Genomic DNA, 23,091 nt, shown 5'->3' with positions numbered 1-23,091 from the left:
ATTGCCCCATGGAGCTATGTAGTAACCCAATAATGCCACGCCTGACAGTATAACCCACCCCATATAGCTTAACAATGTATAGCCAATCACTAATCAGTGTCGCTTCTGTAAACCAATGAGAATTCCTGATTACAACTTTGTATCAGCCCACTCTTTGACCTCTTTTTTTGACTTTGAAAACCCACTCATAACTGCTGCTAACTGGAGTGTATATTTAGGTTGACTTGCATCTGTGTTCCCAGGTTGCAATCCTCAAGCTTGACCCAAATGAACTCTCTGTTTATAATAATTTGCCTCAACTTCTTCCTTTTAGGTCGATGTGTATGTGTGTTTGTGTAGAGAGTATGTTCCAAAAGTGCTTGAACAGTTTAAACCTCACTAACTTCAGAAAAGTAAGTTCTATAAATTAACCCCCAAGATCCCTTGAAGTTTTAATTATATATATTTATTGTACACTTATTTTTGTTTTGTAGATGTTAAATCATGCATTATTAGTGAAACCATGACCCAGAGAGTTGAAGAAACCAATGACTAATGAAATTAATCAGTTTACAGGATAGTCGATCAAAAAACAACAACAACAACAACAACTTACTAAAATGCCAAAAGTCTCCCTGCTTCTGAGATTAAAACACTGGCTAAAATGGATTAAAACTATTAAGGCCAACTGGAGTTGGCACAGAACAAGCTGGCTGACATCACAGCCCAAATTTCTGCCACGTTTCAACCAACTCCTCACAAATGTGCACATGCAATACATGAGGCAGCGTTAAACAAAACTGTGCCTGTGGAGGACTTTCAGACCTCCCCTTTCCTTCCAGCAATCAACTATTAATTCCAGAAGTTTAGGGAATTTTTCTAATAAAACTTTTCCTAAACCTTTTCTAATAAAATGACCCCATGAGAGCCAGTGCAGGGGACAGGTTTGAGTTGGACTCCTGTCTTATTGTTCGTTAATTTACAATAAAAACCTTCTTTTCTCAAAAACCCAAATTGGGCAGTGAGCTTCTTTTCCTTGATAACATTAGTTTTAATCATTTGAGACAGTCCCTCTGATTGGAAATAGTAAAAACTGACTTCAGAACAAAAAATGTAATGTTCAACATTCACAAAATGAAGCAAGTATAAAGGAAATTTAAGTCTTATATCTGCGTTTATGTAAGGCAAAAACATTCCATAGGTAAGATGGATTTGAGGACATATGTGATCCTGAGAGTGGCAATGCCTCAATACAACAAATATTCCAAGCAGTATTTCAGGCTTTCAAGGCAGTGTGGTTGGTGGGGTCCAAGTTAAGGCTCCAAATAGTAAAGCGGGACTTGGGTAATGCCTGGTTTACTGTTGGAACAAACCAAAAATTCCACTAAGATAAATATATGACATGAAAAGGGATGGAGTTGGGAAATGGAGTGTCAGGGTAGGGCAGAGGGACCTAGAGGGCCCAGGAGAGTCTGCTGGGCTGGTGGGGTTGGGGCTGTGGACACACCCTCCTCTTGTTGCTCCCTCCACCCTCAGAAACCCTTTGTGACTCTTCCATGCTCTGTGATGCAGGCCTGTGCTTATAGTTAAGCCTGGGCACCCTCAGTGCTCAGTTGCTTCAGGCAGCTGAGCTATTCAGACCATGGAGAATATCCTCTATTTTCTGAACAGCTATACTGAGACAGGGCTGAGCCTTGACTCACATTACTTCGATATTGACCCCAACTTCATCTGCTTGAGTGGGTTGGGGTTGTTTATACTGTACTTGTTCTACGTGGTATTGACCATGTATTCATCACCGACTGAAAATAATAATGTCATCCAAAAGGTAAGGAACTGTGGGTGAACACCCAAGAGAAATGCCCTGTTGTTGTCTCCCAATCCTATTCCCACATTTGTAAAAAAGTTTGGTTGGTACAGAGACATGTCTTAGACGGGAAGTCTGAAGAGAGGATAGAACTTCACTCTTCTATGGAAGAGGTTGGGCAGACGTAGGGGTTCAGGAGGACTAAGGTTTCCATCTGTAGCTCATAGACTACCTATCTGGCTGTGGTGGAGAGTTCCAGGGTAAATCCCAAACACAGTAATTCTGTGGTCCCAGATGGGATTATTCAGAGAGTGTGGGCTCTCTGAAGGAGAATAGTCTCTGCTGAAATTTGATCATGAATCACATTCCCATGTCACTTGTCATTCAACAAAGCCTTCCTTCTTGTTGGGCTGACCGGGGAGTAACGCTGAGTCTCTAAGCAGAGGCTGGAGCCAGAGCTCTGTCTCTGGGATATTTGTCCTGTGAGGGAGCACAGATGTGACTGTTGGCCTCTGAGTCTGTGCCCTGGATGAGGACTTCTAACTGAGCACATCAAGTGTGGCTCTCACAGAAGAAATCCTCTTTCAGCTTTTCAGAGAAGGGAAAATGGGGAATATTTTATCACCTTTAAAAATTGATAACAAGAACATATTTCTATTAATTAGAGAGTCATATCATTCTTGCATAATGAATGAATGAATGAATGAATGAGCTTCATAGAGAGTGAGAGAAGTGAGTCCCAGCCTGTCATTATGTTTCTTTTGTTCTCAGCATCAGGGCAGAGCCAGGAGGAAAAGGAAAAGTGTGACATTTAAAGGTAATGTCAGCCTGCTCTATCTGAGCTTCAGGGTGACCCTTCCTGTCTCTTTCATGAGCACTCAGTCCCATGATTTCTTAGTATGTCAGTTACTAGATAGTCTCAGAAAACAGAGCCCTCAGAAGACAGGCTCATGGGAAAGCAATCAGACCTGAGACAATGCTCATAGGCCCTGCTCTGCCCATTCATGGGCATGACAAAGTGATGGACCTGAGTAATGGGTGTTGCCCAACTGGTGGCCAACTGAGATATCGAGGAAGGCCTACTGGTGGGCTTGGAGTCAGAGTTTCTGTCTCACAACTTTGCATAAGTACTTTGACTTCCTCGATGCTCGGATTCTTCCTGGAGGTAACCACTGATGTCTGTGTTTCACGTGGTGGTTTTGAGCATGACATGGGATAATGTATATGAAAGAATTCTACTAATGATTCGACACACACATGTGAACTTGTGAACATTATCAATGACTATTTGCCCTTTTCTACTGATTCTTGGGGCTATCAGAGTTTAATATCTCAAGGGTCTTCCACAGAGTTACTTCTGTATGATCCCTATGCCTCTACCTTCATTGCATATAACACACTGTTCTGGTTTCCCAGATCAGAAAAGTTTCCAGAAGGAAGCAGAAGAGAAAAGGAAGCTACTTTCTATTCTGAAAAGGTGATTAATCATTTCCCTTCTGTCCTGTTCCCACCCCCTCCTTTTTTTTTTTTTTGCATGTTCATTTCAGGGATTCCTTGTAGCCTGCTGTAGTTTTGGGAGTGGGTAGCCATAGGAACGGGTATGTGAATGAATGTGTTGGGGAGAGGCTATAGTGAGGTCATATGACCTCACATATAGTGAGGTCATATGACCTCACATATGGTGAGGTCATGGGTGGGGGGCAATGTGAAGCAGGATTCAGGGGGCCCCACCCCTGACAGGCTAACAGATCCTCATTTCCTTGTTCTGGTCCTGGCTGCAGCTTTGGACCTCCTGCTTCCTGCAGTCCCCTGGGCCAGCATCATGATATCACCCGCTTTCGTCGACTGTTATGCCCAGACCCCAGCTGTCAGGTGTGTAACAGAGCAACTGCTGATATCCAGCGACTGCTGTCTTGGGAGTCCCTGAAAGATGCTGCTACCTCTGTGTCCCCTTTGGCTTCTTCAGCTTCTGCGACTGAGTCATCATTCACTCTGTCTTCCACCTCAGCAACCACTCCAGAAGAACTAATATTGTCCCCTCGGCCTAAGCCCTCTCCACCGCCCCCCTTAATTCCCTCACCTGACCTGATCACCACCTTAGCTGACTTATTTTCACCCTCACCACTGAGGGACCCTCTGCCACCACAGCCTGTTTCTCCCTTGGATTCCAAGTTCCCCGTAGACCATTCCCCACCCCAACAGCTTCCCTTTCCCCTTCTCCCACCACATCACATTGAGAGAGGGGAGCCCAGCCTCCAAACTGAGTCCAGTTTGTCTCTGAACACCATCTTTTCATTTGAGTCCACCCTATGCCAAGATATTTCCCAGGCCGTGAATCCCACTGATTCATGTGCTCATCATCACGAACCACCAATCCCATCTGCTTTACCAACGGAAGATTGCACTGGGACTCAGTCTAAATCAAGTCTCACCGTCTTGAAGAGTTTTCCAGAGACGTTATCTCTAGGTGACTCTGGTGGGTCATCCACCTCTGCCCCAACAATCAAAGGCATTGACCATTCATGCTCCGCATCTTCAGAATTCTCCTGGTGGCAGCCTCATGCCAAGGACTCTTTTTCCTCCAATTTTGTACCATCTGATTTCATGGAGGAGCTTCTTACCCTTCACTCTTCTGAGGCCTCTTTAGGGGGGCACTCTGTGGACAATGTCATACAGCCTGTTAACATCTCTTTTCTCAGCCATGATACTCTGACACTCCTGGAGAGACAAGTCAAAAAAAGGGGTGATTTCCTGATGTGGAAAGAAAATGGAAAGAAACCAGGATCTTTTCCAACACAGCTTAGGCCAAACTACCAACTAAACTCTTCATGGAATATGATAACCTCAATTGCTGTTAAGCATGACTTGGCAGAATCCTTTCATTTTGGGGACAGTAAAGACAAACTAGAGTGGCAGCACATCCATCAGAAGCCCCCATATTCTAAGTGTTTTGAGGACCATTTAGAGCAAAAATATGTCCAGCTCTTCTGGGGTCTCCCATCTCTGCACAGCGAGTCTCTGCATCCTACTGTTCTTGTCCAACCTGGCCATCCCTCTGTGTCTGTATTCTTCCATGGCATTACAAATACATCTATATCCCATGAATCCCCAGTACTTCCCCCTCCCCAACCTCTGTTCTTGCCTAGTACCCAACCTCTACCCTTGCCTCAAACCCTGCCCCAAGGTCAGTCCCCACATCTCACTCAGGTCCAGTCCGAGGCTCAACATCAATCTCCATTCCAAGCCCTACTACCTAGTCCTCTATTCCTGATTAGGGAGTGTGGAGTGTGTTTTCATAGATCCCAGAATGAGGCACAGTCTCTTACGCCATCTGAAATTAATCATCTGGAGTGGAACGTGTTGCAGAAAGTGCAGGAAAGTGTGTGGGGTTTACCCTCTGTGGTTCAAAAATCCCAGGAAGACTTTTGTCCTCCAGCTCCCAATCCTGTATTGGTCAGAAAGTCCTCCAAGGTCCATGTTCCCATCTCCATCCTTCCTGGAGATTTTCCACTCAGCTCTGAGGTAAGGAAGAAACTAGAGCAACACATTCGAAAGAGGCTCATCCAACGCATATGGGGCCTGCCCCACAGAATCCATGAGTCTCTGTCATTGCTACGTCCTCAGAGCAAAATTTCAGAGCTATTTGTGTCAGAGAGTAATCTTGGACCCTTACATAGCTCTTCGGTTGAGGGTCAGAGCCACAATGTTCTAAAGAAATTCGGATCAAGCACCCCTAGAAAATTCCACGAGAGGAGCTCAAATATGCTTTCCCTGGAGAATGTGGGGAATTATCAGGGATACAGCCAGGAGATTGCCCCAAAAGATCACTTGTTGCATGATCCGGAGACATCTTCAGACGAGGATCTGAGGTCTAACTCTGAGAGAGACCTAGAAACTCATATGATGCATCTGTCAGGGCATCATTCAGGGGAGAGCCTAGGTCAGAAACAACTGGAAAATGCCCTGACAGTACATTTGAGCAAGAAATTTGAGGAAATCAGTGAGAATCGAATGCCTGGGACTGTGCATAGTTCATGGCATTCAGTCAAGCAGACAGTGTCTCTTGCTAAGAAATCCCACAGACAAATAAAACATCGAAATTTGGCAGCATTGGTGAGTGAGGACCACCGTGTTGATACTTCCCAGGAGATTTCCTTCCTTAGTTCCAACAAACAAAAGATGTTGGAAGCCCATATTAAATCTTTCTGTATGAAGATGCTGTGGGGCCTTCCCCGCAAGGTCCTTGAATCCATAGAAATCTTCAAATCGAAAGAGGATCTTTCCACTTCCTTTTCCCATTTCGACCTTCCCTCCTCAGCCACCTTCATTCCTCGGGGAGATTCCAAAGATGGGGTCTCTAAGTCTCGTAGACGAATCACTTTTCAAGGAGAAAAGTTGGGAACAACAAGCTCAGTCCCTGTGCTCGATCGTCCTCACCCTGTCTCCTCACCTGTCGGCCAAGAAGGTCAGGGGGCCCTGAGAAGTCAATTTTCTGATACTGACCATGATCTTATAGAGACAGATTCCAAAGATGGGGCCTCCACATCCCTTAGGAGAGGCACTACAGATTTTCAAAGCGAAAAATTAGAATCAACAAGCTCATTCCCCATCCTCAGTCATTCTAACCTTGTCACTTCACCTGTCGACCAAGAAAAGCAGGGAACCCTGAGAAGAGAATTCTCTGATACTGACAATGATCTTACAGAAAGTGTCCGGACAACTGAGGATGGCAGACAGACTTTTCTGCCCCCACCACACAGCATCGTAGACGAAGTCAGTCAGAAACAGACTGCACTGGCCAGTAGATGCAGTGCAGAGCGGCCCATAATGGAAGCTGGAGCTGGCTGTGAGTCATGGGATAAGAGAAAGAGTTCCTTTAATAATGTAGACAGGCTTCAGGGCAGTAGAAAGACCTTTCCTGTCACCAGTGGGTTGAAAGAGATGTTTAAGGAAGAGGAGATCTGTGCTCTTCAATCACAAACTAGGAACAACTTGACAAGCAGCAAGTCAGGAAGCTGCTCACTGACAAATGTGAAAGCAAGCACTTCCAATGAAACTGAAATTTTCCCACCAAGAATATCAGTTCCTCAAGATCCTAAATCATCATACCCTAAAAATCAGATGTTGAGCCAGTTAAAGTTGGTCCAGAGGAAGCATAGCCAACCTCAGAGCCATTTCACTGACATGTCTTTTGCCTTAGATAACTTGACTTCCAAGGACTTACTGACTAATTCCCAGGGCATCTCGAGTCAGGACACAGGAACTTCCCAGGTGCTGCATGTCCACTTGGAGGACAGAGGAATCCATGTGGCACAGCAGCAGGAGCCCAGGGTCCCTATGCATGTCTTACAGAAATGCCAGGTTAAGAATTTTTCACCAGCTACAAAGAGAGTGAGCCTTCTAAGACCCAATGGAGGAGAGCTTGGTGGAGGGGATGCAGGGTTGGGGACATCCCAACCCAGGAGAAAGAGCCACCCTGTTCATAACAAGACATCAGGGGAGGTGCTTGGGAGCAAATCTTCCCTAACCTTGAAAACACAGCCTCCTCCTGAAAACCTTTTCAGAAAATGGATGAAGACCTTTTTGCAGCAGTTTAATAAACCTAGCATATCATATGAAGAACAAGAAAGTTCCCAGGAAAAGGGTAGCTCCCTGTCATCATCTGTGCAGAATATTGGTCGAGTTACAAGAGCTGCCTTTACTGGGACTACTGAAGCTCAGAAAATTAGGAAAGACACTAGGGAGTTCCTAGAAGAGAAGCTGGGGCATAGGCATGGGATAGATATCACCTGTCCCCAGGAGCCCCTTTCCTTCCCAGTGGGGCTTGGGAAAGCTCAGCACAACTCAGAAGTGCATGTCAGAGCAGAGCCTGTCCAGGGCTATCACTGCAACCACATGGCTCCCTCCTGCAAAGTGACATCTACCAAATCTTGCAGCCAACAAGCTATCTTTGTTGGCCAGAATTATCCTACGAGGATTAGACAGATCATAGACAAGGACAGACAGCCCCAGAAAGTTGAGGCATTTAAGGGGAAGATACTGTGTCAAAGCCATCCCCAATCCATGCCCCACAGGAAGCCCGTGCCACATTCAAACCCCACTTGCCGGCGTCAGGTCAGCCTGGTGTGTCCAGCCATCCCAACCAGTGCTAAAAGCACTGTGTTCAGTGATGTGCCTTCACTAACTGGACAGAAAATGCTTCCGAAGCATTTCCAGGGAGGAAAATTACCCCTCGCAAAATAATTAACTCCTTGTTGAGAATCTTGATTCTCCCCAATAAATGTTCTAATAAGAAGGATGTCTTTTCTGTGTATTGTGTTGTGGGGTATAGGTTTTGGGTAACCGAAGCTAGTGGTTAGGGAAAGGCAGGGGTTAGCTCAGCTCTTACTGACTCCCTACTTTGACTTTTAAAATGTGCCCAACCCCCTGGAGCTCTTGTGGAGGAATGAGTATCATGTGCCTCCAAAAGCCCCCTCTCTCCCTGATGAAGTCCGAGGAGATGAGGTCTTTCCTACCTCTTTGCTTGAGACTTACTGATATTGTATGGCAGCCTGCACCTTCCTCCCCATTCACTGCTTCATATCCTTTAGAGCAGTAAAGAAGGCAGCCCTTCCATATCTGAAGACAGGGTGAAGGACAGGTATATTTTTCAGAAATATTGGTTTAAGCACTGTTTAAAAAAAGTTGTCACAGACCACAGTATCTTCTAGGTTGGTGGTAGTGTTTGGGATATTGCTGGTTGGGGTAGGGTGTTAGGAACACTGTGGATGCTGCTTAAGAATTTGACAAGCAGGGCATGCTCATGATTTAGGGATGCATATTTTGACCTCAACATGGAGGTCTTTCTACTAATAAGTCACTTTGGAGAAGTAGTTCCCCTCCCTGTGTGTTTCTCCATGCTGCCTGGATTGATGACATTTTTACAGAGCAAAAAGTTCACCTAGCTGTCTGTGGCAGGAATGTTGACCAGGTAACCACCTACCTCCTAGGGTAAAATATAGCTGAGAGTAAGGAAAAGATGCCTTAGAATGAATGAGAAAGTAAAAAAAAAAGTGAAGCTAGGAAAGCATGACCATGCTGGTGGAAAGAGGTTTATGCCCCATCATGCCCATTTCATGACCCTTTCTCAATCTAGATCTAGGCACTACCCCCTTGAGGTTTACCAGGATGCTGCACAGGTTACAGATGCCATTTTGGCAGAAGTGTACATGGGGCTGTTCTTTAAGGACTAAAACAGTATCTGCAGGGCTGTTGTCAACATGGCATCCCTCTCTTTAGGGAAGGTGATCTTTGTGCCTTCTTTCTAGCCATGTTGATGGCAACATGCAAGATCTTCCCTTAGTGTATACGGTGCACCTATCAGGATGGAGGTGTCACCCATGATCTTCATGGGCTTAGTGGAATATAATAGATATTGTCTAGAACACCTGCAGCTCATGGTCCAGAGGTTAGTCCTGGACTAAGCCTGAGGGTTACAGATATTTGGGGGCTTACTATGAATCTTTACAGAATGCTCCTTATTTCTAAGAGTGTGCATATATGCACCCTTAAAATATTAGGGGCCTGAAGAGAAGGCAATTCCACTTATACAGACTGGGACTAATAAATGAAGTGAGTTTTCTAGAGGGCACTTGAGTTAGGTTCTCCAGAAAAATTTTTGAATGCTTGGTGTCAAAACAAAAACAAAACACAACAAAGCATAACAAAACAAAACAGATGTCCACGACAGCTCCCTCACCATCCTTCTCTTTTCCTGTCCATGCTTATGCCACTGATGCTGCAGTGCCTGAATCTTAGGATTGCAGAAATAATTCAGATTCTGTGAAGGCCTTAACCACAAAATTGGGATGAAACCCAGGGCAAAGAAATTGTGGATGTGGAGAATCCATGGAGGACTCAAATATCCATGTGGATAGACTGCCAATAACCTGGCGTCCTAATTCCTCTGTCATCCCATCTTAGGGTCCTTTACCTCCATTCTATTTCAGTTACTGCCACATCCAGAAGCTATCATCAGAAACATCTAAAAGTTATCATCAGAAACACCTCTTTTTTTGGAGGCGGAGTCTTGCTCAGTTGCCTGGGCTGGTGTGCAGTGGCACGTTCTTGGCTCACTGCAACCTCTGCCTACCAGGTTCAAGTGATTCTCCTGCCTCAGCCTCCTGCATAGCTGAGGATTAAAGGCACATGCCATGATGCCCGGCTGTTTTTTTTTTTTTTTTTTTTGTAGAGATAAGCTTTCACCATGTTGGCCAGGCTGGTCTTGAACTCCTGACCTCAAGTGATCTGCCTGCCATGCCTCTCAAAGTGCTGGGATTATAGGCATGAGCCACCATGGCCGGCCTCATCACAACCACCTCTAAATCTGTAATAATACAGTCTAACATTCCACCCTTTGACCTCATCCTACTATCCTTCCAGCCTAGACCCTCAATTTGTCAAATTTTCACACTGGATTATTATATTTCTACTTATCTGTCTACCAAGTTTTTTGACTTAATTTCCTCCTTCTTCAGTGCAGGTTTTATGGTCTATCCTATAACCAATATTTAACAAGCCCTACTTGAAATATGCCATATCCAATTCCCTTTAATCCTTACTGTCTGACAAAATCCCATCTCTCTGCCTTTTCCATAAATGTCTTCCCTTAAATGACCAATCACTGTTGGATTAAATCTCACAATGAAGTCTACTGTCACCATGATAAATGCATGGTCAGCCTTAGCACTACCTGGAAATAATTCACTCATTCATCCAAAAAATACTTATCCTGTGCTTACTAACTGAGAACAATACTAATGAAGCTTTGGTCATTTTTCCTTAGTCCACTTTCTCACCCATGTATTTCAAACCTTCTGCACTTTTCTCAAGTTTAGGCCATCTCCACTTGTTCAGCAGATGTGCTGGCCTCACCATTCAGAGAAACTAGAATCCATTGGATGGAAACGTTTCATAAAAAATTCTTCAAAAAACTATATCCATCCCTCCTTTGTTTCCTTCCAAGGTTTCTTCATTTTTTTTGAGACAGAGTCTTGCTCTGTTGCCCAGGCTGGAGTACAGTGGTGCGATCCTGGCTTACTGCAACCTCCGCCTCCTGGGTTCACGTGATTTTCCCAACTCAGGCTCCTGAGTAGCTGGGATTACAGGTGTGCACCACCACACCTGGCTAAGTTTTGTATTTTTAGTATAGATGAGGTTTCTCCTTGTTGGCCAGGCTGCTTTTGAACTCCTGACCTCAGGTGATAACGCCTGCCTCGGCCTCTCAAAGTGCCGGAATTACAGGTGTGAACCATCGTGTTCTATCACCTTGCAAGGTTTCTATCTTCAGAGGAATTATACTTCCTGAAATGTCTCTATTGAGTGGTAGCTAAACTCTAGTCTTGATGGACTGATCCATTCTTGCCTTGTAATAGGTACGCAGTATATGCTTTAAATGGGTGAATTTTGTGGTATGTGTACTATATTGCAATAAAACTTAAAGGATTTAAAGAGAAGAAGTGCTTGAGGATAAGAAGAATGCAAGAGAGTACACCAAAAGGAGTTAACACATTCTTGGAAGATGAAAACCTGGTGGAGGAGAAAGAACTTATTTAGCAAAGTAGACAAAACACCAGCTATACTTATTGCTGCTTCCTTCTCTTCATGAGGCACTGAACATGTTTTATTTCTTAAATCCTTTCATTGAAGGGATGGTTAAACATACACAAGAGCAGGTAGAACAATATAACTCCCCATGTACCCACCACTTAACTTTCACAATTATCATTTGGTATGGATGATACATCCCATCTTTTATACTATGATTAAAGTGCAAAAGTCCATTTAAACATCTTGCCATCCATCTCTTAGAAGATGTGCCATGTGCCATATGTCAATGCTGTCACATTCCTTTGATACTTATCACATGAGGAACACACTTATGTACTACAGATGTACACAGCATTGGTGACAAACACATTGAGCTTTAGTGGCTTTGGCAATCAGTTCTCCTTTGACTTTAAGTCAACCCCAAGGAGTCATTTGAATTCCTACCCACAGTCCACACAAGAAGCAATCTTACAGAGCAAATTCAGTGCACAATATTGCAGTCCCTTAATCACATAGTAACTATAAGTTGAAAAAAATATGAGTAGAAATTGTACATGTTGCTGAAACCTTGAGATTGTCATATAAATGTTTTCAAATATTTAAAAGAAATGTTTTCTATCACACATTTAAAAGGAGTTTTCATGTTTCCACCTAAATAATGTAGATCAAATATACTTGTTTATCTACACTCCTTCCCAAAATGCCATTAAGAGTAAAGGATTATATGAAAAGATGTTCGACATCATTAGTCTGATCAGAGAAATACAAATAAAAATCACTATGAGATAACCACTTCACACCTACTAGGATGGCTGGAATAAAAAAGTGTTTCAGATAATTTGGAGAAACTGGAAGCCTTATACACTAAGAGTGGGAATGTAAAATGGTGCAGCTGCTTTGGAAAACAGGCAGTTCCTCAAAATGTTGGCATATAACACAGCAAATCCACTCCTAGGTATATACCAAGAGAAATGAAAACATGTGCATGCAAAGAAACTTGTACGCAAAGTGTTTGGTGTGTCTATTGTTTTCCCCAATGGTTAATCTTTGGCCCTTTGACAGTGGCTTGTTCATTTGCTCTTTTGTGCTTTTGAGGAAAGTCCTTTGTGTAGCTACTTCTCTGCTCTGAGAAAGTTCTGAGTTAGGTGAAACAAAGGCGAGCCCCTTGGATCAGTTCTTCAGGGACTTCCCAGACAGATCAAAACAGACAAACTGAACTACTTAGAACAAGGTTTGCTCTGCTTTTTCCTCTGGAACCAGGTACCCACACTCTGAACAGCATCTGATATCTTCAAGGCTGCCACTGGGCTGGGAGTGAGGTGGAGCAATGGTAAATTAAAATGCTTCAATGCGTTGTACAGTGTTTTAGTGGTTTTTCTCCTTGTTAGCCTTTGTTTGGCTGCAGTAAACCTTTGGCCATCTTCCAGAGTTTTGACAAGGTTGATTCTGACTGTGTTTGCCAGGTTTCTTTGTGTATCTGAGGATGGTCAACTTCTCAGAATTCTCTAGTCTGCCATTTTGCTGACATCACTCCCCTATGTCCAGCTTTCTTTTGATCAAGATAGTTTATCTTTTCCTATTCTTTTATTGCATACAATTCATTTCTTTATATTTAAAGTGGTTTTCTTTCAGGCATAATATAGTTAGGTCTTACTTTTTAATCCAGCTGACAATTTCTGACTTTTAATAAGTGATTAGATCATGATAGGCACATTGCTAGCCCCCTAAAGATGTCCATGTCCCAATATCTGGAACTTAAGAATATGTTACTTTACATGGCATAAGGGAATTAAGTTTTCAGATGGGATTAAGGTTGCTTATCAGTAGATCTTAAAATAGAGAAGATTCTGAATTATCCATATGGGCCCTATCTAATGATATGAGCCCTAAAATCCAAAACTTTAGAAAGATTTGAAGACAGAAGAGGCAGGAGCAGTTTAAACTGTGAGAGAGTCTCTGAATTTCTCTTGCTCGTCTTGAAGATGGAGGTAGGGGACCGTGACCTAAGGCAGGAGGCAGTCTCTAGAAGCTCAAGCAGCCTGACAGATAGCAGGTAAATGGAAACATCAGACAATGAATTCTACTAACAACCTGAACGAGCAAGGAAACAGATTCTCTTATAGAGTCTCCAAAAAAGAATTGTGTTCTCACCTTGCTTTTAGCCTAGTAAGACCAGTACCAGACTTCTGACATACAGAACTGTAATATAATAAATTTGTGTTGCTTTAAGCCACTAAGTTTATGGTAATTTATTATGGCAGCAGTAGAAAACTAATGCAGACCATTTATATATAGTGTGATTATTGATATAGTTGGGTTTCAATCTACTTTATAGGTTCACAGCAAAATTGTATGGAAGGTACAGAGATTTTCCATACATCCTCTGCCCTCACACATGCACAGCCTCTCCTGTTATCAACATCGTCCACCAGAATGGTACATTTCATGGAACTACACTGACACATTATTATCATCCAGAGTGTATAATCTACATTAGGGTTCATTCTTGGTGTTGTGCATTCTGAATCTTCTATGATATCATTTTTCTCCTTTTGGGAGGCTTATTAGCAATAACTTTCTTCAGTGGTTGTAGTAGTTGTTTTAGACTTTACAGTACGCATCTTTAATTTATAACAGTTTTTGTTGTTGTTTTTTGTTGTTGTTTTTTTGAGATGGAGTCTAGCTCTGTCGCTAGGCTGGAGTGCAGTGACGCTATCTTGGCCCACTGCAACCTCTCCCTTCTGGGTTCAAGCAATTCTCTGGCCTCAGCCTTCCAAGTAGCTGGGATTACAGGCACACTCCGCCACGCCCAGCTATGTTTGTATTTTTAGTAGAGATGGGGTTTCACCATGTTGGCCAGGATGGTTTTCATCTCCTGACCTTGTGATCCTCCCACTTCAGCCTCCCAAAGTGCTGGGATTACAGGTGTGAGCCACCTCGCCTGGCCAACAGTCTAATATATCACTTCCCATAGTGTTTCTCTCACGTTCACTTGGCTTATTCTATTGAAAATACCTGTTGAAGTGTATGTCTCCCTGGATTTGTTAGAACTTTTTTGGATGCAAGTTGATAGAATTCCAACCCAATGTAGCTTAAATGGAAAACAATGATGTGATGGCCTTGTATTGAGTATTTGCTAATCCCTGAAACAAAAAATGTAGCCATATGGCTAGAAATGTTGATGGGCCAGATTGGGTTGTGGACTTATCTCTAGGATAAGAAGGGCACTGGGTTGAATGCCCCCAAAACTACATGAAGTAGGGGTATAACTCCTGGAAGATCAGGGTAGTTGGATGGGAAAGCATGCCTGAGAAATACTAGAGTTCTCATTGTCCATATATTCCTGAAATCAGTTTCTTAGGACAGGTGTTATTTTCTTTTAATTATTTTTTCTCATGTAAGTAATGCATCATTATATTATCTGAGTTTTAAAAAATAAAACAATCTCCATAAGTCTAAACACCTCCACTGATCATCCCTTTCTAGGAGGTAAACTCTTTATTTATTTATTTATTTATTTATTTTATTTTATTTTATTTTTTGAGACGGAGTCTCGCTCAGTCACCCAGGCTGGAGTGCAGTGGCGTGATCTCGGCTCACTGCAAGCTCTGCCTCCCGGGTTCACGCCATTCTTCTGCCTCAGCCTCCCGAGTAGCTGGGACTACTGGCGCCCGCCACCACGCTTGGCAAATTTTTTGTATTTTTAGTAGAGACGGGGTTTCACCGTGTTAGCCAGGATGGTCTTGATCTCCTGACCTCATGATCTGCCCACCTCGGCCTCCCAAAGTGCTGGGATTACAGGCATGAGCCACCGCACCCAGCCCTCTTTATTATCATGATTTTCAGTGTGGTGTGCATTGCATTCTGTGCTGTGCATTGACCTAGAATATTTATAGTTTATTTATTCATTTTACATAAAAAGAGATCACATTATGCATGTTACTCTGCAGCATGGTTCTCGTATTCAACAAATATCTTGTCATTCTATGTATAATAGTCCATATAGATATACTTCATGCTTTTTAACTGCTGTGTAGTATTTCTTTAGATGAATAGTTCATATTTTTTCGATTGTTGAATATTTATTTCCTAGTTTTTATTATTAACAATGCTGCCACGAACATCCTTCTATATGCTTGATTGTGCATATTTTCAAGTGCTTCTCTAGAGTATATGCCTAGAAATGAAATTTCAGTGTCAGACTTCACATTTAAAAAACATGTATTATTATTTATTTAAAAAAATATATAGTTTGAATAGGAAATAAATGCACATGGTAAAAGAAAAAAACACTGAAAAGTTATGTAATGAAAAGTAGTCTCCCTCAATCTTGAACAGACTCAGTTGGTGATTTACTTTCATTATATGTTAAATATTACAAGCCAGCTATTAATATTTTAAATATATCTTTCAATTTATGTTTGTCTAATATTTTTTCATGTTTAGTTTCAGGATATATGCCTTTGGTATAAATAGCATACCAGTTAGTCTGACTTCTCATTTTATACTGTCAGGTGATACATGGTTTATAATTCTATTTCTGATGTTTTTCAGTTTAATTGCTTGTTAAGTGTTGTCTGCTGGACTTTAACATTGTAAAGTTCTCTCTTCTTTTTTGTAATTACTGTTTTGTATACTTTGAGACTGTATAAATATTTTGTTATTCATCAAACTTTTCATTGATTCATCCATTTATATGCATATGAACTCAAGGATTTCATTTTTATTTAGTTAATTGTAATCTGTTGCTATCATTATTTATTTTGATGTTCATATTGTCATAGGTTTGAATAGCGGAAGCCCCTTCAAACTGATATCTGGGTCCTTTTGACATATCTCCATCATTGTTTGAATATTTTGTTACTTTGCTATCCAGCAATATGTGTTCGGGCCATCTTGTATTTTTCCTGCACAAATCCTAGAATTCGCCATTTCTCCAAGATACCCTAGTTCTATTTGCTGGAGAATGATATTTAGAAGCCAGTGTGTGGATACTAAGTGTGTTCATTGCTACTGGGGTATCAATGCTCCCATGCTTTCTCAGTGTACAGATTTATCTATCTATTTATATATAATATGTATCTATATTATATTTATTTCTGTACCTATCTATATACATTGAAAACTACGAGTTCATACCCATACCTTAAATTCTTACCAAATATCCAACACCACAGTGTTCATTTTAGTTTTCTTTCTCTCCCCCTCTTCTCTCTTTTTCCAACAGTGAGAAATCTAACTCTTATTCTTCTTAAAACAGGGAACACTTGTGATGTTTAATAGACTGATATTAATTCTTTCGCTCACTTGGGGTATACTAGTGGCAGTAATCATGCAACATGAAAGCATGGATGATAGAGCTTTATTTGACAGTTGAATCTGAATGTATCCTCTTAGAACATAACAAAAGGAGTAAAATCTGTAATTTCACATTTGTAGATATTTATACTGTGTTATCACTACCAAGAGAAGCAAAATCCTAATTTGATATCTCAAGAGATAATTACATTATTATGCTTTTTAAAGTATAATGATGAAAATGAATTATGTGATATGAAACTGTCTATAAAACATCTTAGTGACTTTACATCTTTAATGACAATAATAGCAACTGATTTCAAGGTTCAACTATGAGCAACTCTGAGGGTGTATTTTAAGCATTTATTTAAAACATTTTCCCTTTAATTGGAAAGTGTTTTTGATAATTGTTTAAGTGACCGTCTACCATTTTACTTTCCAAGATTTATGGTTAATATTAGAATCAGATATAAAACTTTATATACTTTTCACATTTATATGTTTTTAAATTAAATAATCTTTATTGAATTTGATATTTGATTCATTGATTATCTTATATTTCTTCCTAATAACTGCAGATATTTTACATGCAATATCAACTATTCTTTTTCAGGTTTTTGGCCTGACATTTCTCCATTCACATACTTGCCTTTTCATATTTTTAAATACTATATATTAATATATGTTGATGAGGCTGGATGTCTCTGAACTGAACTCCAACTTTGTATATCAAACAGTCTATTTCTATATTCATTTTGGATGTCAAATAGAAAGCTAAACTTAATATGTACAAAACCAAAACCTTGTGTTTGTTTCTTTTTAAGATCAAACCTTATCTTCTCACATTTTCCCTGTCTCAGTAAATGGCAACATTTGAGTTTCTCAGGCCAGAAACTCTGGAGTCAGCTTTGACTTCTTTCTTATTCTTATACTCTGTAATTGGTCCATCATCAAATTCTTTATAATATATCTAGGATCTGTCCAATTCTATTTCCTTCTCATCTGTTGTAGAGGATCAAGCCACCATCATCTCTTGCCTGAATTCTTGTAGTAGCATCTTAATTGTCCTCCTGGTTCCATGCTTGCCTTTGGGTCTGTTCTCCACCTTGAAGCCAGAGTGATCTTTTTCAAATATATATTGTATTATGCCACTTCTCTGCTCAAAACTTTCAGAAGCTTCTTTTTCAACTCAGAAAAAAGCCCAATAGCCTTTGAGTACCTTCTATATGATCTAACATCTCTCTATTTCTGTAGACCCATTTCCAGAATCTTTCCTTTACTTATTCTACTGTAGTCTCACTACTGGCCTTCTTGCTATTCTTTTAAAGTACCAAGCATTTGCTTACCTCAGGGCCCTTGCAGTCATTATTCCTTGAGGCTAGCATGCTCTTTACCATGATATCTGCCTGGCTAGATCCTTCCATTTTGTTCAGATTTCTATGCAAGAATCACCTTATCAGAGAAAGCTTTCCTGACCACCTAAAGTAAAATCGCACCTACCTTTTCACACTTCCTATCTCTCTTATAAGGTTTAATATTTCTCCATAGTACTTGTCACTGTCTAACATATTTTAAATATAATATGTCATATATATAGTTATATATATGTATAACATATATATAGTTATTTATGTACTATATACTATATACAGTATGTTTACTTATAACCACCACTAGATTATAAACTCCATGCAATCAGGAACTTTGATTTTCTTAATACGTGCCTCCTGTGTTTAGAACAGTGCCTAGAAAGTGATTATTGTTCCATTAATATTTGTGGAATAAATAAATAAATTAAAACTCTTTGTGAGAGAAAGAATCCATTGTGTTTGGATTTCAATAGTGTCAATCAAGTTAAGACATTTCTTGGTGCTTCCTTCTCCTCTCTTTGCCTGACTCAGTCCTGGATGAAAGCAGAGGCAGCTTTGTGTGTGGAGATGGGATTGGATGGGTAAGAAATTACAAGGTGGGCAAATGGAGGAAAAGGTCGTATCCTCTCCTCGTCCACTCTAGGTCTCCCTGCTTAAAAGCACTATCAATCTGGCAGAAGGAAGACATTTTAACTTAAAGTGAAGTGGGTGTTTTGATGGATACATTGTATAGGACATTTTAATTACTGAGCTAGATTATTCTTGGCACTATGAATGACTTAAAAGAAGAATGTTTAAGAACAGTCTGGGACCTTCCATCACCTAGTATTTCCTTCACAGGGCAAGAGAAAAATAAAGTCTCCAGATTGTTTATGAAGGGTCTGTGAGGGGGACACATGAAAAATTTTCCCCCTGCATCCTATGGAGTTCTGCTTATTTGTTTAACCTAATGATTATCCTTCTATGTGGTCTTTATCACAGTGCTTAGTAATCTACTGTTTACCCTCTGTCTGCCTTACTAGACTGAGAGCTCAAGAAGACAGGGGCAGCATTTTTATTAATCCTGTTAATCCAAGACCAACTATGGTACTTGACATGTAGCAACCATTTAGTGTTTGTTGAATAACCTCCCTCCCATCATCTTGATGCAAGAGTTACTTGAAGGCCAAAAGTACTTTGAGTATGAGAAATTCAGTATTTCATGATACAAAGGAGGCAGAATGCTTAGGTATATAAAGAGATATTGTGTTCCAAGATTTGGATCCATTGACCCAATGAAAATTTACCATCACTCCATTCTATGGGAAAACACTTTACTTCTGAACTGTATCACAGGGTTGGCTTTATCCTTCCCTTCTTATTCAAGCTCTCAGCTACCTAATCTTTCTCCCCTATTGCAGCAGGCCAAGTGGGCTTTCATGAAGCCCAGTGTTTGGAATAAATGCTAAAAATAATCCCCTTTTCTCCACATCTTATACTTCTTTAAAGGCAGAGCCTGAATCCTTACTGTTTAAAAGTCAACATCTCCTGTATTATTGTGGCAAATGCAAAAAATATGACAATGTTTGGAAAGACTATGGAGAGGGTTTGTTTCAGTATAAAAACTATAGCATTACTATCACTGTGATCCAGAGATGAAAAGTTATAAAACATTTTGACTCAAATAGATGCCACATGAATTTAATAATTTTCATGTGGATAATCATTTTTCAAACAAACCGTAGCCATGACTTAATCCCTCCTAGAAAGACAGGAGTGTATCTTCAAACAAATTGCCTAAGCTGTTTGTTCACAGTTTGCTTTTTGATTCAGCAAGATGGATTATGAGGGGTAACAACCAGAGCTGTGACAGCTCTGGCTAAATCCCACCTGGCGTTCCATCCATCTCTCCTTTAAAAATCTCTCCAAGTTTACAATTCTACAAAAGGCTTAACGGTATTCACTGGAGGAATGCCTTGGCTTGGGAGTAGGGGTAGGGAGTGGGGATTTAATATGCCAATTAAAAAATTTATTGTTAATAACAAATTCTTGGGTTGTTTCATTTGCAACCCAAGTGTAAATCCTATGTGAACAATGCAAGCACTGGGCTGACAATGAAGTGAAGTAAACACTTAGGGTCTATCCCTAAGTGTTTCACTAATTTAGTGAATCTTTTCTGGTCAGTGACAGCCCAGTGAACTTTCTTGAGGGACAGTGAAACTGCCATTTTTCTGGCCTCTAGACATGGTTTCGTCTATAGCACACATCCACAATCATATTGCTTATACAATACATATATGAAACTTCCTTCCTCTTATTATTAGTCAACCTGTCTCCTTTCTCCTGTGATTACCATCAACTTCATTTCCCTCACCATGGCTAAAACTGTCAGTAGGGAGGAAATAAGAATTATGATAATGTTTTAATACCTGTTCTCACATGTATTAAAAGAGAAGAGTTCCAGAGAGAAGAGTTCTCAAATAGGAGACTAAATGGCGACTATGTATTCTATCACTTCTGTGATATCATACAAGATACTTTATAGCCTTTTGGTTAGAACAGGCAAGTTAGTTGTTAATTGTTTAATGCCAGGAATTGTCCCCTTTGGACTGTTAACATATTGATCAGTCTTCATCACTCATGAACTGTGTAGCAGATAATTTGCCATTAATAATTAAAATACTGATGTTTAAGAATAGATTATTTTAAAAATGAGAGCTCAGTCAAAGCTAGCATTACATTAAAATAATATTTCATTTACTTGCATTGAAACAGCAGAAAAGAGGGTAGGGTAAACGTGGAGAATCCCATATTTCCATGACAGTATGATGTTTCTGGGAGTATAAAAAATGTTAAGAACCACTGATTCAGGCCAAAAGGTCCCCAAAAGTAGAAGCAATATATGGCAATATTAATATAGTCTCCCTCATTCCTTGTCATCATTCCCTGAATGGGAAGGTAATTCTGTACTTCGTACTTTCTTCTTGACGTCATCTTTGAGACTTGGTTTCTAATATATAAGTATTTAGCATACATTCAATCACACATGCTATCAAGAAAGGGACACTATCAGTAAAAAACTATAAATCAAATTTTGCTTTGAGAATGAACTTTGGATTTCAGCCTACTCTATCAGACTTTATTCCTGTTTTGTTATTAAATGCCAATATTATTTATATCTAACTTTCTTTCCCTTTATCTCACACATATGATGGAAGTGCTAAGCAGGAGTACAGGGGAACAAGGTCTGGTAACCTATGGGGAAAAAAATTAAATCTGGCATTTTTTCCTGGACCATTCAAGAGTAGCAGTCTATCTAAATATTGATGTTTGTATCCGTTAGAATAAAAGTGTCATCTGTTCAGGATATTCCATTAACAACATGTCTTTGAAATTTAGTGGGCTTGATATTCAAGAAAAGCATAAAATGAGAATATGGAATTATATAAGTCTTTTTCTTTCTTTAGATCTTTGACGGGTATGTGCAATCAACTTAAAGCCTTTTTTTGTCCTTTGATTATTCAATTTAATTATTGTATTCCATTGTTTTAATATTTTTCTGTGGTTTCCATGTTTTGCACATTTCACAGCATTATTTCACTTCGTTGTATTTTAAGACCTGAGATTCAGGTACAATTTGTTGAAATTGTTACTTTTTTTTTTTTTTTTTTCCTGCCTGAATCAGGGAGACCCAGGATGCTGTTCAGGCCTTATCCCAACCAAATTCCCCTCTTCACTTTGCAGGGCCCATCTTAGTCAAATGTGCTAACTTCTAAAATAATAAATAGCACTAATTCAAAATTTTTGGACCCTTAAATTAGCTACTTGCAGGTTCTTGTTGAAAGGTATATAATATTACATTGTAAAGAAATTTAAAATATTTATGGGTATTTGTGAAAAGCTGCATTATGTTAAATAATATTACATGTGAAGCTATTTAAAAGAATTTTTTTTTTGTATTTTGTGTAATAAAAATTGCTCAGGAGCATGCTAAGCCTGAGGCCAAGTTGTTTCTTAGTATGACTTTTTTAAAAAACATCTGCTGAGTAGCTACAGGGCCAAAGACTTGGAGAGCTTGTTTCTGTTGCATTTGCATATCCTTTTTTTTTTAAGTTTTATTATTATACTTTAAGTCTTAGGGTACACGTGCACAACGTGCAGGTTTGTTACATATGTATACATGTGCCATGTTGGTGTGCTGCACCCATTAACTTGTCATTTAGCATAGGTATATCTCCTAATGCTATCCCTCCCGAAACTGTTACATTTTTAACAGTGCTTTAGGAATATATTGGAACCTGTTATAATTTTTTTAATTAACTTCTCTTTGCATATTTATTAATGTGAATGAGAAATTATAGCTTACATATACAGTTATCTGTATGTAACACCATAAATGCATTTATAAATATACATATTGAAAGCATATTTCTAGCATCTATAAATGCCTATTTTTTAGTGTATACACATATGAAAACAATTTTCAGTGTATGTATAGTCACAAATGTTTTCTACTGGCATTTGAAATGAAATTTAAATTCCATTTTGTTTTTCTTAAAAATTGATCAATATAATTGATTAAATAATCAGCTTTCATCTTTTTGTGTATGAAATGAATGTTTTTTGCTTTTACCTGATACGGTCTTTTTAGGGTAGTTAGAGTTTGGGGAAGGGGGAAGCAGCAGGGAGTTCTTAGAATAAAAGTGTTAATTCCCTGAAGAAAAAGAACTGAGAAGCAATGTAGTGACAATCGCTTGGCACTAGTCTAACAGAAGCAAGTTTTAACATGCAAATCCTGTTTTGTTGCTCTTGTTTTCCTGGTACCCAAACAAAAGCAAGATAATCATTTTCACCCCACCCACAACTACTCAAAATGGGCTGTAATTCAATAGGAAAATAAAGACACTTTTCTATTTGCTTTTGAGAGTCTGAGTTCTTTGGAAAGGGGCTGAACACAGGGAGGAAAACAAATATTTGTTAAGTGATAAGAGTGCACCTGAATTATGCTAAATGATATCAGATACGAAAGAAAAATGCTAACATTTCTATAAACAGGGACCCACAAACAAG

The 23,091-nt window shown here is 39.9% G+C and overlaps 1 protein-coding gene across 2 annotated transcripts; it reads left to right on the top strand.

Annotated features, from left to right (window-relative positions):
* The first annotated feature begins 1,590 nt into the window (after positions 1 to 1,590).
* On the top strand, positions 1,591 to 8,081 carry LOC129479280 (spermatogenesis-associated protein 31D1). Of its 2 annotated transcripts, none has more exons than XM_055272141.1 (4): positions 1,591 to 1,807; positions 2,558 to 2,603; positions 3,203 to 3,263; positions 3,568 to 8,081. In XM_055272141.1, the coding sequence occupies exons 1-4, from the start codon at positions 1,622 to 1,624 to the stop codon at positions 8,027 to 8,029; spliced, it is 4,755 nt and encodes a 1,584-aa protein (XP_055128116.1). In that variant the 5' UTR covers positions 1,591 to 1,621; the 3' UTR covers positions 8,030 to 8,081. The 2 variants fall into 2 exon arrangements, with proteins under 2 accessions (XP_055128116.1, XP_055128117.1); XM_055272142.1 differs by having other exon boundaries at positions 1,617 to 1,807; positions 2,558 to 2,602; positions 3,193 to 3,263.
* The last annotated feature ends 15,010 nt before the right edge of the window (positions 8,082 to 23,091 follow it).

This window comes from Symphalangus syndactylus, chromosome 3 (assembly GCF_028878055.3).
Source record: "Symphalangus syndactylus isolate Jambi chromosome 3, NHGRI_mSymSyn1-v2.1_pri, whole genome shotgun sequence".
NCBI lineage: Eukaryota > Metazoa > Chordata > Mammalia > Primates > Hylobatidae > Symphalangus > Symphalangus syndactylus.
Note: the sequence above shows the minus strand (reverse complement) of the source record. Positions and strands in the feature narration are given on the sequence as shown.

Excerpts from the sequence above, each read along its gene's own strand:
- LOC129479280 (XM_055272142.1), top strand. The coding sequence starts at position 1,622 with ATGGAGAATATCCTCTATTTTCTGAACAGCTATACTGAGACAGGGCTG. Across the intron at positions 1,808-2,557 it reads ATAATAATGTCATCCAAAAG|CATCAGGGCAGAGCCAGGAG; the intron begins GTAAGGAACTGT and ends TTTTGTTCTCAG. Across the intron at positions 2,603-3,192 it reads GGAAAAGTGTGACATTTAAA|GGTTTCCCAGATCAGAAAAG; the intron begins GGTAATGTCAGC and ends ACACACTGTTCT.